Source organism: Vulpes lagopus, chromosome 8 (assembly GCF_018345385.1).
Source record: "Vulpes lagopus strain Blue_001 chromosome 8, ASM1834538v1, whole genome shotgun sequence".
Classification (NCBI taxonomy): Eukaryota; Metazoa; Chordata; class Mammalia; order Carnivora; family Canidae; genus Vulpes; species Vulpes lagopus.
In genome coordinates, this window is record NC_054831.1 from 9,060,795 (window position 1) to 9,079,924 (window position 19,130).

General features: G+C 45.9%; 1 protein-coding gene across 1 annotated transcript in view; it reads left to right on the forward strand.

Annotated features, from left to right (window-relative positions):
* The first annotated feature begins 2,769 nt into the window (after window positions 1-2,769).
* Window positions 2,770-19,130, forward strand: part of SLC16A14 (solute carrier family 16 member 14) — a 29,596-nt gene continuing 13,235 nt past the window's right edge. The window contains exons 1-3 of the mRNA XM_041767408.1: window positions 2,770-3,015; window positions 10,204-10,475; window positions 17,194-17,337. Of these exons, the coding sequence (XP_041623342.1) occupies window positions 10,217-10,475; window positions 17,194-17,337 (403 nt within the window). The 5' untranslated portion in view covers window positions 2,770-3,015; window positions 10,204-10,216. The remainder of the gene's footprint in view (window positions 3,016-10,203; window positions 10,476-17,193; window positions 17,338-19,130) is intronic.

Consider the following 19,130-nt stretch of genomic DNA (forward strand, 5'->3'; position numbering starts at 1 on the left):
TATATTGAAGAAGTGTGTCTCCATGTCCATGTTCACTGTGGCATTATTCACGTAGTCAAGCTATGGAAACCACCTAAGTGTAAGTTGAGGGATGAATGGATAAAGAAGATGAAATAGGGACACCTGGGTGGCTCGGTGATTGAGCGTCTTTGGCTCAGGGTGTGATCCCAGGATCCTGGGATCGAGCCCCACATTGGGCTCCCGACCAAGGAGCCGGCTTCTCCCTCTGCCTCTGCTTCTCTCTTTTTGTGTCTCTCATGAATAAATAAATGAAATCTTTTAAAAAGCCTTTTAAAGAAGATGAAATACTATTCAGCTATAACTAAAGAAGACATCCCGCCATTTGTGACAACATGGATGGACCTGAGGGACATCATGTTAAATGAAATAAGCCAGACAGAGAAAGACAAATATTATATGATCCCACTTATATGTAGACTTTATTTTTCTAAAGTTGAATATTGAGAAACACAGGGTAGAATGCTTCTCTGGTTGCCAGGGGTTGGGAGACAGCAGAAGTGAGGACCTGTCGGTCAAGGGGTACAAACTTTGAATTAGAAGATGATTATGTTCCGAGGCTGTAATGTACAGCCTAGTGATTATAGTTAACAACCCTGGATTGTATATGTAAAATTTGCTAAGAGAGTAGATCTTAAGCCGTCTCACCACAGAGGAAAAGGTAACTATATGAAGCGATGGATGTATGAATTAACTTGATTGCGGCAATCACTTCACGATGTACTTGTGCATCGAGTCATGGCAGTGTGCGCTTTAAATAGATGCAGTTTTACTTGTCAATTATACCTCAGTAAAGCTGAAAAAAAAAAAAAAGAAAAGAAAATCTTCTTTGGGCCCTCCAGATGTGCATTACACATGGTCCAGAGCAGAAGCTTCTCAGAAAGCAGATGAGAGGTTGCCTGGGGATTTGGGGACCCGGTGAGGCGTGGATTACAAATGGCACCAGGAAAATTCTGGAGCTATTTGATTGAGGTGATAGTTTCCCAGACTTATGGTAAAACTCATCAAATTTGAACATATACATTTAAATATGTATAGTTGATACTACATCACTTATACAGCTCAATACGTGCACAAAGTTTGTTAGGGGGGAAAAAGACAGATGTAAAAATCTCACAAACCTCTTTTGGAACAAGATGGGCCAATCTACACTTGAGGCACTTCCCCAATCTTGACTTGCTGTCAAAAGCCTGCTTGAAGTGAGTGATATCTGAAGACAGGACTACTACCCATCCATTTGCTCGTGTTCCCATCAGCAAATTAAAACATTTGGAACACATAAGCCTCGTGCTTCATCCAAATGTCCTCAGTTAGCCATAATTTCTCACAATATTCTCAATTATGTTTTTAATCAAGGTTTGATATAATCAATGGCAATGTGAGATACACGTAAATATTCTTTTCTGCAAAAAAAAAGAGAAAGAAAGAAAAGAAAGAAAGAAAGAAAGAAGAAAGAAAGAAAGAAAGAAAGAAAGAAAGAAAGAAAGAAAGAAAAGAAAAGAAAACGAGACATGCAAAGAAGGAAGAAAAGAAGACAGAAATTTGTGATAGGCAGAATAATGGTGGCCCAGAGATGTCCACATCCCAAGCCCAGGAACCCGTAAATATAGTACCTCACATGGTGAAAGAGGAATTCAGGTTGCAAATGGCATTAAGATTATTAATCAGCTGACTTTAAAACAGGGAGATTATTTGGATTATCCAATAATCCAATCATCACTGGGTAAACCAATGGAATCCCAAGAGCCCTTAGAAGTGGAGGAGGGAGACAGAGGGTGCCCTGAGACAGAGGGTGATGTGACCCAAAGAGAAAGGCCCGGAATGATGCAGTGCCCCTGGCTTTGAAGACAGGAACAGTGACCCCAAGCCAAGGCATGTAGGCACCCTCTCAACCTGGTGGGTCTTCCCTAGAACCAGGAGAAGGCACACAACCCAGCCAACACCTTGGTTTCCGCCCAGTAAGACCCCTTTCAGATTTCTGACCTCCAGAACTGGAAGCTACTAAATTTGTTTCTCCTGTCACTAAATGTGGTAATTTATTACAACAGCAATAGAAAACTACTATAAAAATCCTTCGGCTGAGGTCAAAGAGCACTGGTTTCATTTGCTCCCCTTCACTCTTTTTTATTTTTTAAAGATTTTATTTATTCATATATGAGATAGGCAGAGGGAGAAGCAGGCTCCCTGCGGGGAGCCCCAGGCAGGCCTCTATCCCAGGACCCCGGGATCACGACCTGAGCCCAGGGCAGGTGTTCAAGCCCTGAGCCCCCCCGGGCGCCCCTTATTCCTGTTCACTTAACAAACATTGAAAACTTTCCATGGGCAAAGAATTTCATTGGGAACAGGGTACATATGCATGACACACGTGTGTGCCTGGTGCCCTGGGATTGTAAGACGCAAGGGGCTGACCCCGGAAAAATAGCGATGAGGGGTGGGCCCTGCAGTGGGGCCGGGAATTGGGGATCTTCAGGCCTCTCCGGCCAAGGAGACCTGGGGGGGGGGGGGGGAGGGGGGGGGCTGGTCCTTATGCAAAGGGCCGTATTTCCCGGTCCAGCCCCGGGTGAGGGGTTGCTCCTCAGTCCCCCGCTGCTCTCGGTCAAAGGGCAGACGCTGCCCCCCCCCATCGCGCGTGGGGTGAGGTTTCGGAGCCTCCCCTCGGGTCTAGAAACGTGCAGAGCCTCCGCCTGAGCCAAAGCCCTAAACTTCAACCGGCCACAAGAGTGTGCACGTGAGATGACTGCAATTTTTTCCTGCCAAACCAGAATTAGCCGGTATAGCAATGAACGAGCGTGGAGATTTGAAATTGCACGGATTGGAAGGAAGCCCGGGTTAGGCTCGCGCGCCTCGGGACGCACCAGCTCGGCGGGCGCTCCCGGGCCTGGCAGCGGGCGGCGCGGGGGCCGGGATGCTGGGCCTCGGGGGGCGCCGAGGACACCGGCGGGCGCGGGCATCGGGGCCGGCAGCCCGGTGAGGCCGCAGCCCCGCGCCGCGCGGGCGGTGAGTACCCCGAGGCCGCGCTGCACCCGGGCCGCCCTGGCCCGCGGGGGGCTCGGGGGGCGCGCGGCGCAGGCCCGGGGCGGGCCCGGGAGGGCTGCCGGGCGGCGGCGGGCAGGGCTGCGCGGGCGCGGGGGGCGCGAGCTGCGGGCGGGGACGCGCGCTCCGCTCCCGCGGCCGCCGGGGCGCACGGACCCCCGGACCCCTCCCCGGGCCCCCTCCCCGGGCCCCCCTCCCCGGGCCCCCCTCCCCAGGCCTCGCTCCCCGGACCCTTCCCCGGGCTCCCCCCTCCCCGGGCCCCCCCCTCCCCGGGGCCCCCCTCCCCGGGCCCCGCTCCCCGGACCCCTCCCCGGGCCCCCTCCCCGGGCCCCCCTCCCCGGGCCCCCCTCCCCGGGCCTCGCTCCCCGGACCCTTCCCCGGGCTCCCCCCTCCCCGGGCCCCCCCCTCCCCGGGGCCCCCCTCCCCGGGCCCCGCTCCCCGGACCCCTCCCCGGGCCCCCTCCCCGGGCCCCCCTCCCCGGGCCCCCCTCCCCGGGCCTCGCTCCCCGGACCCTTCCCCGGGCTCGCCCCTCCCCGGGCCCCCCCCCTCCCCGGGGCCCCCCTCCCCGGGCCCCGCTCCCCGGACCCCTCCCCGGGCTCCCCCTCCCCGGGCCCCGCTCCCGCCTGCCCGGGCGCAGCTGGGGCCTCGAACCCGGCGGGGAGCGGGGCGGACCGCGGGCGAGCGGGGGTGCGGAGGGCTCCGAGCCCGCGGGGGACGCGGGTGCGCGGGGTGCGGCGCTCGGGGCGCGGGGGAGGGGGGAGACCGCGGAGCCCGGGAGCGGGGCGCGCAGGGCTGCCCCCCCCCCGCGGGCAGGAGAGGGGCACGGGGGGCGCGGGGGGGGGTGACCCGGGGCGGCCATTCCCGGGCACACGGCGCCAAGGCCAAGGAACCGGATTCCGCTTTCCAATTAATTAAGCCGGTTTCCTTGCGCGGAAAAGTTGATTCAGACCAATTAACGGGGATGAGTGAGGATTATTATTGAGGATTAGGAGGCTGCTTGTCGCCTTGTCTGGCGTGTGTGTGCGTGTGTGTGTGTGTGTGTGTGTGTGTGTAAGGGAGAGATGGGGGTGGATAAGCAGCTCTGGAATCCCGCAAGCCCGGCCGCACCACTTGCTAGTTTGACCTCTAAACTTCACTGCCCTCATTCGACAAATAGCCTCAGTTTCCTGGTCTGTGCAATGGGGCCTTAATGCCAACCGGACAAGATCGGGGTGGAGAAGCCACTCGGCACAGCCCCTGGCCCCCCAGAAGGCCTTTATATGTGCAGGTGTCCCCAGGCCACCGTGAACCCAGGGCAAGTGCCCGTTTCCCCCAAGCGGGCCTCCCCGCCCTGCAGCTCCCCAGCCAGCGGGGCTCTAACCTCCTCAGCCTGCAGGGCTCAAGGGCGCCCCCTAAGGCCCACGATTTCCCGTGCCCCCAGGTCCTCTGGGCAAAAGATCCCACAGCCCAGGTGGAGGTGGACGCGCCCCTCGCCCGCATCTAAGGAAGAACCAGTTTCCACCCCCCTCTGCCCTCCTTTCCGGGAGGTTGTAATTCTAGTTTTCTCTGGGCGCTTTCCCCTTTCCTGTCATTGGCAAAGCCCCCGCCACATGCTCACGGAGCCCCAGCAGCCAAGTTAAAAGAGTGAAGGGTTTGCTTATCAGATTTGCTCCTGTATGGGAGCTGCGGAACCTGAATTTAATTTTCATCTCAGATACAGCTGGCTCTAAATTCTTTTCGCCTCGACGTGGTAGCACATAAATACGTAGCCGGCCTCCATCTCCTGGCTTTCAGGGGTTACTTCATTTCCCTGCGTTTAGGATGACTTTGCCACCATCCGAGGACTCCCACATGGGGCAAGGGGAAGGTTGGCTATTGGCCTCCCCATTGCCTTCCTTCACGGTCTTCCGTGCAAAGGCTTAATGTTACAGGCTGAGCCTTCAGCAGGCCGCCTGGATTGGGCTCCGTCTTACATATTGATCCTAGAGGAAGCTCCACACTCGGTGCCTCCATTTACCCCAGTGTACCACGTGTGTGTTGTTCTACACGTCTGTCAGGATGTGGAGAAGGTGGGAGAGCTTGAAGGCCATGTGGTGGAGAAAGATGTGGAGCCTGGGGACAGGGCGGCCCAGAACCATCCCTAGTTCACTTGTGTTCTCTCTCTCTCTCTTTCTCACGGGGTGTAGACTAAGATTATAATACTCAAATGGTTCTTTTATATCTTATAATTATGCAAATGCTAAAAGCAAACGTGGGGTGAAGGGGATAGAAATGTATTTTTCTATTGTCCTTTGCTTTCATTAACCTGGTTGGGCAATAAGTTAACTGCGGTTAGTCAAAACAGAAATTACTTGTAGAGAGAGTGAGCTATGAAATGCAGATGGTTCTATTGCCAGGTGTATCTTTAGGGACCTCCTGAAGACGGGACAGCCACTTCGTTTTAGCCACCCCCACCCTCCACCAGTGCTCTGCATTGGCTACTGTACGCTACATGCACCCTTGCGTCCCTTGGATAAAACGTGGCAATTAAATGCTATCCGATGTCATTTATTTATGAACAAATGCAACGGAAATGTTGAGAGCAGTTCAATGGCATCTCCCATCTCTTAACCCATAAAATAAATAATTCAGTGAACATATCAATTTCTTAACATTGCTTAGGAAAATGTTTACTATTTCAACTTAGCGGTTGAAAATGATAACTTTCGTGATATTATTTCAAACTTTTTCATAGATGTAAACGGCTTATTATTTAAAAAAAATAGATGTAAGTGGCCTTTATGAAAATGCCAGGCTGTGTTGTTTTGTCTCACTAAACAGAGCTGAGCATTATCCCACAGATTTAAAATGATGTTATTACATCAAGTGCCCTCCTTAATGCCCATCACCCAGTTGTACTGGGTGCTATATGCAACTGATGCATCACTAAATTCTACCTCTGAAACTAATAAAATATTTTTAGGAAAATTTTTTAAATAAAAAATAAAATATTATTATTACTCATGTAGGCCAGTCATTCCCCTGATTCTTTGCTTTCTGGCTTCTCAGAATGCTGCATGTAAGTAGCAGAGACAGAGGGAAGACAACCACTGAACACCCACCCCGTCTGATCCATTTGTAGGCTTATTCTCTGGGCCTCCTGCCAGTGCAGCCCTTGTCTGGGCTGCGAGCTCTGAAAAACTAGGGCTGTCCCATTGCTGACTGTCCCCAGGCAGGCTGTCCTCTCCCCAGGGTCTCAAGAGCAGGGTAGTGGCAAAGTAGACTTCTTAAGGGGAGTGACTCTTGAATCATCCTCTTTCTTTTTCACAATTCAGCCACTAATCTATAGGAGGCAAAAAGCAGATCCAGATGATGTTTAAAAGATAGAGATAGGGACTTTTATTTTGTTACTATAAAATTAATACATATTTATTGCGATTTCTTTTTTTTTTTTTACCAACAAGACAGATTAAAAGGAGGAAGAGTCCGTTAAGACCATCATCCAAAGAATAATCTCCCTCAACATTATTCTTTTCACGCCAGTCTTCTCTCCTATGGATGCCTATTTTTAACAAAAACAAAGGGATTCTTGCACATATCCCAAGTTGTAGCCTCCTGTGTATAATTCGCACCTTAGAGTGCTCTTCTTTCCATGTTTTCAAACAGCCTTGTACAACAATTGGTTGATCTAACACATACTCTAATGTTAGAGATTAGATTGCAGGGGTTGAGGGGGTTCTCACCGTGTCAAGGTTTCACTATTGTATTTAGCTGAATCTTGAGGGAGGAGCAGAAGGGGAGCAGGATGTTAGAAGGAGAGAAGTGCGTTCCCAAAAGAGAAAGAGAAGGCCGTGCCCCAAGGCTTAAGACCCTGTGCCAAGGTGAAGGAGCTGCAGGTGCCTCAGCAGGGCTGGAGCGCAAAGGTCAAAGGCAGGGAAATGAGAGCAGGAGAATCTGTGGGGAGCCTGGCAGAGGCAAAGGGGGTTTGGCCTTGATCCTAAAGCTATCTTGACAGCATGGAGAAATCACATGGCACGATAGCACTTTATCTTATCCCTCCCAGCCGTCTGCAGAACGGGGAAGTGGAAAGGACCCAGGCAGACAGGAGCAACGTGGGCAGGAAGTGTAGGGGTTGAGGATTGGATGGGTGTTTAGGACATAGAGTCATTTAAAAGATAAAAATAATAATGAGGACAAGGCATGAGGGAAAGGGAAAATCGAGATGAGCCTCAGGACAGATCCTTGAAACTGGCATCCTTGGTTTCCCAGCACCCATATCTTCCCAACAAACTTTAGCCAGAACCAAAGCCACAGTCCAGGGATCCACCGGCTTTTCCTATAAAGGGTCAGAGAGTAAGTATTTTAAGTTTCATGGACCACATAGCCTTTAAAAAAGGTAAAAACAAACAAACAAAAGTTTTTAATAAAGTAAAAATAAAAAACAGGGCGCCTGGGTGGCTCAGTCAGTTAAGTGTCTGCCTTCGACTCAGGTCATGACCCCAGGGTCCTGGGATGGAGCCTCGTATCGGACTCCCTGCTCGGTGGGGAGCCTGCTTCTCCCTCTGCCCTGCTTGCTCTCTCACTCACCCTCTCTCTCAAATAAGTAAATAAAATACTTTTTTAAAAAAAAGGTAAAGACAATTACCTTTGTTTGGAGGGGTTTCTCATGTATTTGGGATTATTTTTTTTATTATATCTCCTTCCTCCATTGCAACCAAAGGATTTTCAGTAGTAACCATGTAATGGTTCATAAAAATCATCGTTTTCTTATTTTTTGTCTACTGTTTTTTTAAAAGATTGTATTTATTTATTCATGAGAGACACAGAGAAAGAGGCAGAGACATAGGCAGACAGAGAAACAGGCTCCCTGAAGGAAAACCTTATGTGGGACTCGGTCCCATGACCCAGGGGTCACAACCTGAGCCGAAGGCAGACGCTCAGCCACTGAGCCACCCAGGTGCCCTTTGTCTTCTGTTGTAAAATAATTGAAAAAAGAAGAGATTTCTATTTTAAAGACATCGTGCAGATTGAGTAAAACATTTCATGTATTGACTGCAAATTTTACTCTCTACGCGAAAGGTTTTCGTTTTCGCCTTGCAGTCTTGCACTTGTTTCGCTATGTTACATTTTAAACAAAATAAAATCTCCAAGTAGGCATGAAGAACTCAACTTCTGGAGCTTCATCCCTACAGTAACTACACGTTAGTGCATCTCGCAGGTCCTGCTGCAGACCCAGGCTGTGCCACAGAGATGCTCCAGCAATTCTGATCTCCTGGGAACCTATCCTCAGAGCGTATGTACAGTGCAGCTGGGGCCAGATGGGTGTCGGGGTCAACAGTACAACTAGGATTTCTCTAGAATACTTCCCGCAGATAAGACTGTTTACGGAAGGATAAGTAATAGCACCACCCTGATTTGAAGTTTACAGATAGAAAATTAAAACAGAATTACTTGGAACTTTGACCAGCAAAAGATTTTTTTCAGAGAGTATTTTTATCAGGGACGTTGTCTAGATTTGCTGGCACATCGAGATCATAAAAAGGCAGACCAAATTCGGTCGTTTGTTGTTGTTTGAAAGTTCTCCTCTGATGATGCTCTCGTTGCCAGCTTCTCGGGGGAGGGCCTCCAGGGCCTGTACCTGGTGCTGCGCACCCTCAGAGCTGCAGGGCTCAGCTCCACCTTCAGAACTGCCCGACAATCACTTCCACTTGCTGTGGGCAACAGTCTGTTCAATATTCCTGAACGTTGAGACCCCTTCATAACCACCATCCTCTTCATTCTCAGCCAGTGACCTGACTTTCTACTTCACCCAAGAATCGGACTGTCAGGTGTAACTTCTCATCCCACTACCTGGCATGTCATCTCCATCCACCTTCTGCTTTGCTCCTGCAGATCAAGACCAATCCTCCTGTCCCACTTCCTCCAGGATTACTGTCTCTGTCTCCTCCTTTTACTCTTTATCCTCAGTTCTTATACACATACTTCTTTTTCATCCTGAAAAATACAAATGCAGCCAGAGGCTTCGCCTGACCTGGCATCGCCACCCCCCTCCAGCTCCATTCAGCCTCCAAGCCTTTTGTCCTAACATCTGGAGATGGATCTGCGTAGAGCACAGGTCACCATGTCTGGTTCCTGTAGGACTCAGCCTCTGGCTGTTCATTATGTGCAAGAGAAACTCTAAGCTCCTGACTTGGCACACAGGCATGATCTAGCCTCTGGCTCCCTGGTAATCTCACTGGTAACCTAGACATCACTGTAGTATCCAAATGCTTTTAGTCTGATTTTCTATTTTTTTTAAGATTTTATTTATTTATTCATAGACACAGAGAGAGAGAGGCAGAGGGAGAAGCAGGCTCCATGCAGGGAGCCCGATGTGGGACTCGATCCCGGGTCTCCAGGATCACACCCCAGGCTACAGGCGGCGCCAAACTGCTGAGCCACTGGGGCTGCCCTGATTTTCTATTTTTAAATCAACTTTCTAGTTTCCCAGGGAAATGCTGGAATGCGGGTAGGTGGAATGGGTAAAATATGTGTTTGTGTATCAGACTTGAGTATCACCATTATTAGAAAGTTCTAGCTCCTATTGTAAAAAATTAATTAATTGGCCTTCTAGTTTACTACTCTTTCCTGAGTTGGTTCATATTAGTTGGTCTCCTGAGGCAAATCCTCTCTCACTCTACCAAACAAACTGAAGACTTGGACCTACAAAACAAGAACCAGATGCCGTGCCAAGGGCTCTACCAAGGCAAAGCTATCCTGAACAGCTGTTTAGAGCCAGGTGTCTTCCTTCTGTGACATCTTTGTTGTCACCTATCAGTGTCCATCTCAATAACAGACACACAGGGCATGGGCTTTTGAGTCAGGAATAGCTGTATTCGATTCCTTAGGTTCTGGGATAGCCATACTTGATGGCCATGAGAACTTGGGAAAGGCACTTCACTTCACTGGGTCTATTTCCATTTCTTTAAGATATGGATAGTAATGCTTACCTATAGGATGACGGTAAAGATGAAACAGGTTTCACAAAAGCACTTGGCAGTTAAAAAAAAAAAAAAAGTCAGGAGTGTTCCAAATCTGCATGAAGACACGATGAATCTGAAGGCCACTTTGGTTATGATGGGGAGGTAGAGCTGTCCAAAGAAGATAAAGATACTTTTGGTTTGACATTCAAGGAAATTGTCATGTGTATTTCAGAAAATCTTGGAAAATGTATACAAGTCATGAAGACATTGGGTATGATTTTGAAGATGACCCCAAAGATAAGAAGACACTTAAGTCCCATCCAAACATTGACAGTGGATGGGCTTGGATGGTGGTTCTTTCCTCCTTCTTTGTGCACATCCTCATTATGGGCTCCCAGATGGCCCTGGGAGTCCTCAACGTGGAATGGCTTGAAGAGTTCCATCAGAGCCGTGGCCTGACTGCATGGGTCAGCTCCCTCAGCATGGGCATCACTTTGATTGTGGGTATGTTCACGTGCAACCTGTTAAACTGAATTATAAGTTGACCATTCTCTGCTGTAGGTAATGTTTTAGATTGTCAAAATATTAGACACTGCATGCTGCATGTAATGATGGTACTATTTTATTTTTCAGGCTAAAATATATCACATTCACTGTTTTAACCACTTTTAGGTATACAGTTTATTGCCACTGAGTGCATTCATCCCCACCATCCACCTCCAGAACTTTTTCATCGTCTCAAACTGAAACTCTGTACCCGTGAAACAAGTCTCCATTCCCACCTCCCCTTGGCCCGACCACCCCCCCCCCCCACCTTTAGTCTCTATGACAGTTCCTGATAGAAGTGGAATCACTCAACACATGTCCTTTTGTGTGATATTACTGTTTGAATATTATGAACATCTGGAGTGTCTTAAAAATTGATGATTTAAAAAATTTTTGCCCCAAACTCTGTTTTCTTGACTGCTACTATTCATTATATATCACTACAGGTCTGTTTACTTAACATTTATGAATATTGGTAAAAGATAAAAATTTTAGGGAAAACACCATAAAAGGCAGGTAACTATCTTATTTCAGAGTTCTGGTGATTTAATTTGAAATATTGATCACACACTGTTGAAAAATCTATTAAAGTGCTTTTAGAAAAGTTACAGATCTAGCTAACAGGAAGGAATAATAATGTATTTTGGTTTTTTTTTGTTTTTTTTTTTTTTTTTTTTTTTTTATGATAGTCACAGAGAGAGAGAGAGAGAGGCAGAGACACAGGCTGAGGGAGAAGCAGGCTCCATGCACCGGGAGCCTGATGTGGGATTCGATCCTGGATCTCCAGGATCATGCCCTGGGCCAAAGGCAGGCGCCAAACCGCTGCGCTACCCAGGGATCCCTGTATTTTGTTAAACCTCACCACACACCAATCTGTGAAAGCAATTCTTTCTTTCTTTATTTATTTATATTTTATTTGTTTATTGATGAGAGACACAGGGAGAGGGAAAAGCAGGCTTCATGCAGAGAGCCTGATGTGGGACTTGATCCTGGGACTCCAGGATCATACCCTGGGCCAAAGGGAGACGCTCAACTGCTGAGCCTCCTAGGTGTCCCTGAAAGCAATTCTCATGCAGTTGGAGATGCCAAGCTAGAAAGTTATCATAACTATAAGATGTTATTATGGCCTATGTGTTTCCTTTTGGGAACTAGACAATTTTTACTGTCAACTAATCTTTAATAAGCATCTATCATATGACAGGTGTTTTCCCTTACTTTATCTCTTGAACGTAAAAGCCATACTTTTACATTGAAATTTTTTTTTTACATTTATTCTTATTTATTTATCTCTTAGAATGTTCATGCCAGCAGGGGGGAGGGGCAGAGAGAATCTTAAGCAAGCTCCACGCCCAGTGCAGAGCCCTGCTCACGACCCTGAAATCATGACCTGAGCCGAAATCAAAAGTCTGAGGCTTAACTGACTAAGCCAAACAAGCACCTCTACATCAATTTTTTTTTAATCTCAAGTATTCATGAAATCACACTGGAAACATAGATGGCCTCAAATCTTCTTCTAGTTCTGTGAGCGTTTGCGTATGACAGGCATCTGTGTGCTTGATGAGAATCTCCCTTTTCAGTGATTTCCACATTGGTAATTAATTCCTTGACTCCAATTCAGAGATTTGTTGATTTTGGCTGGCATGCAGGCAGTGATCATTTGGATAATACAAATAATATTAATAATGGTGATACTGCTAACGATTAAAAACAAGGATGAAGTGTTATTTCTCAAGATGTGTGTGGAGTATGCGTGTTTATCAAAGGGAATTAATACTAATCTAGTTTTAGAATTACATAAGGGCACCGTTACGTGTGTCAGGGAATTGCCGGTAAATTCTTGCCTGCAACATTAAGGACCTGACTCCTTCAACCCTGCGTTGGCCTTGTTAAGACTAGCACTGTCATATGAAAAATGCAGTGTAGGCAATATGCTAGTTTTATGTTGGATGTGATTCAGCCTTCTCAAATAAGTCAGCGAAGGAAAACTGTACTTCTAGAAAACCTACCATCCAGTTTTTTTACCTTTTTAAAAATAAATGTTTAAGGGGAGCCCGCCTGGCTTAATCCATAGAGCATGCGACTCTTGGTCTTGGGGTCATGAGTTCAAGGCCCACATTGGTTATAGAGATCACTTAAAAATACAATCTTTTTTTAAAAAAATACAATCTTTTGTTTATTTTTTAAAGATTTTATTTATTTCTTCACAAAAGACACAGAGAAAGAGGCAGAGACAGAGGCAGAGGGAGAAGCAGGCTCCCTCTAGGGAGCGTGATGCAGAACTCCATCCCAGGACACCAGGATCGCAACCTGAGCCAAAGGCAAAAATGCTCAACCACTGAGCCACCCAGGTGCTCCAAGAATACAACCTTTAAAAAAAAAAATCTTACTTTGGGGCAAACCAAAATACTTAGGGATTCAATCTAGGAAGTCTGTGTCTACCACAGAAAAGAAGACTCCGCGAAAGGCCAGGATAGGAAACGTCCCCTTATTTTCCAAATCGTCCAGTGAGGTTGTCTTAGATATAATTTTGTGTTTCACAAGTCCTACAAGAATAAGCAATGCGAACCAGTCCTGAAATTGTTGGAAATGATTTTGAATATGACCCCTAAAATAAGAACACCTAATTCATAGCGATGGTGAAACGTGTTTGTCTTCTTGAATTTAATTGGGAGGTAAGTAACTATATATTCAGAATTCTGTTTGCGAGGCCACAAATCCTGAGCAGTGCGATTTCAGCTCGTGGACTAACCTTTCTCCAGGAAAGGTACCTGCCAGGGAAATACCTTGTGTCTTGGAAATCATAACACAGCAAGGCTCATAGTTATATAAATAAAAGGTCTTTTATCTTATCGTGACCCTAAACTGCTGTTCGTTATCTTAAACTGCCTGATACAGGGTGGCTGCAGATCTGCTGGGTGTTTTCCGAGCCAGAAGCCTGCAAGGAGAGCTCTCCTTTATTTCCCACTTAGTGCGTGCTACGTGCACGTTATGCGTAGGCTCTCGTTTGATCCCACTGCAACGCCAGTGCCAGACCACTGTCCTCTGTCTGACAGAGGGAGACATGCAATGTTCACAGACTTCCTTACGAAAGGTTAAACAGCGAATAAGCATGGGACAGGCTTCAAAGCTGGCCCACTGGCCTCCAAAGTTGTGTCTACTCTACCACACTCCCTGCCCCTACAACAGATGAGAACTGAGAATATATTTGAAGTGAATAAATATAGATTGTTCTCATTTTCTAATCGTTGTAAGCACACTTGGGTTTTCTCTTCTACGTTCAAAAAAGAAAAAATCTGTGAATTATGTTAGAGTTGAAAACTCTCTCTCTGTTGGGCAGTGGCTTGCATGTAGGAAATTTAGTTGATTCCTGTTTCATTCATTGCTAGCATGGACTTCGCCATTTTCCTGCCAAAGGTCCCAATTTTTAACAGCATGTAATCGCCTCAGTCGTATCTACAGCAGCCTTGGTGATACCCTCAGAATAATTCTTGGTGGAAGCCATGTTGGGGGAATCTACAGGCTGCAGGAGGATACTTTCTTGCTAAGGAGATTTTAGACCAGCGATAGCCAATCCTGACTGCACATCAGATCCATCCGAGGAGCTTTTAAAACCCCTGCTGTTCACGCTGCACCTAGGCCATTAAATCAGAACGTCTTGGGATGGGACCCAAGCATCAAGATTTTTTTGTTTTTTAAAGCTCCTAAGTGACTCCAATGCTCATCCAAGGCAGACAGTCATTGATTTAGAGGCTCTGAACTCCTTACTGCAGTGAAGGATTACCCTAGGAGGCCGGGAGTTCAATGAACTACCTACTTTCATCCTTGACTGTATGCCAAGGCCACCTCAGATCATTCCTCTCCTCACCTGAGCTTTTTTGAACCTATGAGATGCAGGGGCAGGCAAGAAATTAGGACTTCCTCCTGGTGTTGCCTGCAGCTTTATTATGTGGAAAACAGGCCAAATTCAGATTTCTTCTGAAGAGGTGAAAGTCTACATCTCGTCCCAGAACTCTGGATTCCTCCATAAAAGTGGGAATCCTAACCAGACAACCGCCCCTCTACCCCCTTTGCCCCTTGTCCTTAGACTGTGGGGAATTCTTTTCATTTTGGTGAAACTCTAACGTGACCTTAGAGAGGCCAGTTGACCATCAGCAATGATGAGAAAATGGAACAGAAGCAGAACGCTTGGGTCCGACTTCCTTATTTTGACCCTTCCTGTGTTTGGTAGCCATGGAGGAGGCATGCCATCTCTAGGGCTGGCTTGCCCGTCTGCAAGTCCTAAATGACTGAAGCTCCACGACGTGAGAGATGATGAACCAGAAAGTCAGACAGTTACCAACTTGAGTTCGTATCAGTAAAGCAATTAATCCTTTCTTTTCGATATACAACATTCCTCCAGACATGAATATCTGCTCTTACTTGGGAATTCCACCTCCCTCCTTTTCCCCCAAATGTTTTCTTCGTGCAGTGTTTCAGAAGCAGGCAGTATCACAGAAAAGCTTGCTTCTGGCCTCTTCTGTTACGTGGACAACATGATCCGGCTCCTGAACTGCAATCTGGTGACTTGTCGTAGCTTGAAAGGCTGATTAACCGTAGACCGATGAGTCATGACTTTTTCTCTTTTTTATTTACTCCTCTTTGTGGGCCCCCTGGGTGGCTCAGTTGGTTAAGCATCAGACTCTTGAGTTAGCTCAGGTCATGATCTCTGGGTCCTGAAATCGAGCCCCACCTTGGGCTCCACGCTCAGCAGAAGGTCTGCTTGAGATTCACCCCTCCCCCTACTCATGCACATTTTTGCTCTCTCTCAAATAAATCTTTTAAAAAATATATCTATGAAGAAATCAAAGATACGTCTTCAACTTATGGTTTCTGAATTTCAGTTGCCCCATAATTCCCTTAGAAGTTTTTATCAGTGCATTTAGTTTATATATATTTTTTATACCATGTGCTTACTTTATAGTACATAACGGTATATTTATGTAAAATATATTTACTGTGTTGTCCATTCTAAGAGGTTTATCTGGTGAGTTATTTGTGTAATACACCAAGGTTAAATTAATAAATCATCACCTTCATCATTTTTAGGATTAGGCTTGCTCGGAATCATTAGACAAAAAAATCCATTAGCAAACTGTGCATCCAAATGTAACATGAATGTAGATAGGACTTTAAAGGAACATTTTGTTTCAGTTTGAACTAAAAGGGGAAACTCCTCAGAGTTTAACAAATTTTTAGCCTGAAATAGTCCCACCAGAATATAGGGCTTTGTAACTAGGAAAAGGAATAATGATCAAAAGTAAGATGATGTTTAAAATGTGCCATCTTACTGAATATTGACCAAAGGTCACACTGTATTGCTAAAGTACAGATTGCTTTTTGGACAGGGAATCACTGATCACCAGGCAGGCATTGAGCTTCTGTGACATCAGAAGTTACCCAAGGCACCTGGGTGGCTTAGTGGGTTAAGTGTCCAGCTCTTGAGCTCAGCTCAGGTCTTGAGCTCAGGGTGGTGAGTTCCAGTCCTGCATTGGGCTCCATGTAAAAAAAGAAGTTACCACAAAATCAGGAAGAAAACAAAGAGGTTTGACAAAAACCAGAGTGTCCTAGGAAAATAGGCAGTCAGGATATGTGTCATATGATACGGTATTGCTGCCTGCATAGCACCCACTGTACCCCGAATCATATTTCTGGATCTCAACATGGTGTCATAAAAATGTATAGCCTGGTGGGGCCGGTCTGCAACTGAGAGTCACCAGAGGCTGAAGTGCATATGAAGCGATGAGAAGTTCTTTTCAACACACTTTGCATCCAGGTATCCTCGTGAAAAGAAATTATCAGTTCTTTACAGGAAGCATGGGACGCCTGAAAAATCCCTTTCTGTACTCCCCTTAAGGTCTGAAGGCAAGAAGTCAAATAACAAATAATGTAAATGAGGGCAGAAGGCCAAGTACAAGACCAAAGGGAAGGGTGGTGACTCTAGCAAACTAGGAGTGGGGACACAGCTACTCGGGCCAGCCCACGCACAGCTCCAGCCCATCTTGGCTGTGTGGGAAGCTGCTGGATTCTGTGCAATCATTGGATTTCTTGTGAATGCTCTTAATTTTTAAATGCTGGCAACTGATTCAAAATATCTTTTAAAGATTGTATTTATTTATTTCAGAGAGAGCAAGCGAGCATGAGTGGTGGAAAGGGGTATAGGGAGGAAGAGAAGCAGATTCCCTGCTGAGTGGGGAGCCCAACACGGGGCAGATCCCAGGACCCTAAGATCATGACTTGGGCAGATGCCCAACCTACTGAGCCACCCAGGCATCCCTAAACATCTTGTCAACTGTGTTCTGGATAAACAAAATGCATCCGCAGGCTGAATAAGTCCGTAGACGGCTAGTTTAGGATCGACTTGTGTTTTAGACAAGAGAATGAACTAACTCATCTGTCTATTTATTTCAGGTCTGCCTTTCTTGAAAACCTAGCACCTTGAGCTCTCCAGTGACATGACCAGTGAAAGAAACTCATCTTTGCATGCTAAAAGCTTTCTGCATATAAAGCAATGGGGGGTTGGGTTTGTTTTATTTAACAGCCCTAGTAATTTTTAGTCTTTGTCTTCATTGAGGATTTTCGAAGAAAGCATGAAAATAAAACACCATCAGTCAATTCCCTTTTCCATGTCCCGAGACAGGACCTTTCATTGGCTTGTTTATCAACACCTGTGGGTGTCGCCGGACTGCCATCATCGGAGGGCTGGTGAACTCACTGGGCTGGGTACTGAGCGCCTATGCCGCAAACGTGCACTATCTCTTTATTACCTTTGGAGTGACAGCTGGTAAGCATGTTGATTATTTTTAACCTTAATTTTAAATATATTTTTTGGGCATTTTGACAATGAATACTTGTGGAGAAAAAAAGAACCATTGAAATATTAAAATATTTTGTACTTTTTTTAAAGATTTTATTTATTTTTTCTTTTTAAAGATTTTATTTATTTATTTATTTATTTATTTATTTATTTATTTATTTATTTCAGAAGAGAGAGCCCGAGCAGGGGAGGGAGGGAGCTGGGAGGGGCAGAGGGAGAAGGGGAAGCAGACTCCCTGATGAGCAGGGAGCCTGAAGTGGGGCTTGATCCCAGAAAAGCCCTGGGATCATGACCTGAGCCCAAGGCAGACGCTTAACTGACTCAGCCACCCAGGCATCCCAGATTTTGTCCTTTTCCTCCACCCCACCCCACCAGGAAATACTTTTTAGTATAAGATACTAAATATGCCTTAAGTGTGGAAAAACAACCTAACAAGTGTACTTGGCCTTCCTGTTAGAATTTAATTAAATTTCCCATGATTGGTTCTAAGTGCTAGTCTTCTCTCTTATGAAGAGTAGGAAAAAGGAAGGTAATAACAGTCTTGGGTGAATAGACCAAATATTAAGGAAATTAATAACATTCTGTCATTTAATAACTACAGAATGGAGCATGAATCATAGAATAATTATTTTCTCCTTTCGCTCTATTCAAATGAATGACAAAGCAGCAAAATCCACATATATGTAGAGACCCTTAGGAAGCAATACTAAAGCAGAGAGTGTCACTCCCCAGGGAACAGGTAAAAATTGGCTACCAGGCAGCGTGGTTTGCATATCCGTTCTGCAAAATACATTTCCAGCTATTATTTCCTTTATCAACGGGTAGCCGAATTCACACAGATAAGAAGTATCTTAACTTGTACAGTTGAATTGCAGTGAACCGGATCCAGCCTGACTTGGAGTCCAGAGCTACAATCCTAATAAATGACACACTGACAGAAATGTTGGTATAAGAGTTAAAAGTCAGAATATGGAAGTCTTGCTTTTTTTTTTTTCCACTTATTATCTGTGTGACTTCAGGCAAACTACTTAACCCACTTATGCCTCAGTTTCCTTATCTGCCAAATGGGATCATTAAGTGCTCGGTTTAAAGGGTGGTTGAAATGATTAGGAGATTATCGGTGTAAAGCACTCAGCACAATACTTATCACAAAACAGAATCCTTGGTAAGTGTTAGCTAATATATAATTGTTATATGGAATGTAACATTCTTATTATAAGCTTAAGTGCCTACTTTATGATAGCCGGAGACATGAACACGAAGACCTCCTCTCCAAATAAGTTGGCAAGCTGATTCTCTGTAATTTACATTGATCCACATTTACACATAAAGCACTTCTATGTCCTTTGAATCATAGTTTAAAAACCATGGATCTGAAGGACTTGGTAACAGTTCTTAAAGAACAGCTTAAGATGTTTTCCTGAGTGTTATAGAAAATTCCCCCCAAACACTCCAATGAATAGAGCCAGCACTGGGATTTTTTATATTGTGGGTGAGGAAATAAACACTCCTGCCAAAGCTAGGGAGTGACACTGGGGTCCCCGGGCAGACATGTGGCACCCCCTGTGAACTGGATGTGGTGGTCACACACATCCAGATTATATAGACACACATCCAGATTATATAGACTTGGTCCTAAAAACTGAGACTTGAGATTAATTCCCCTCATTTAGAGATTCCTATGATTCGATTCTTTGTTTAAATGAACTTTTTTTCTTGCAGTTAATTGCTGATTGACCTGCAATTGATATTGTTTCCAT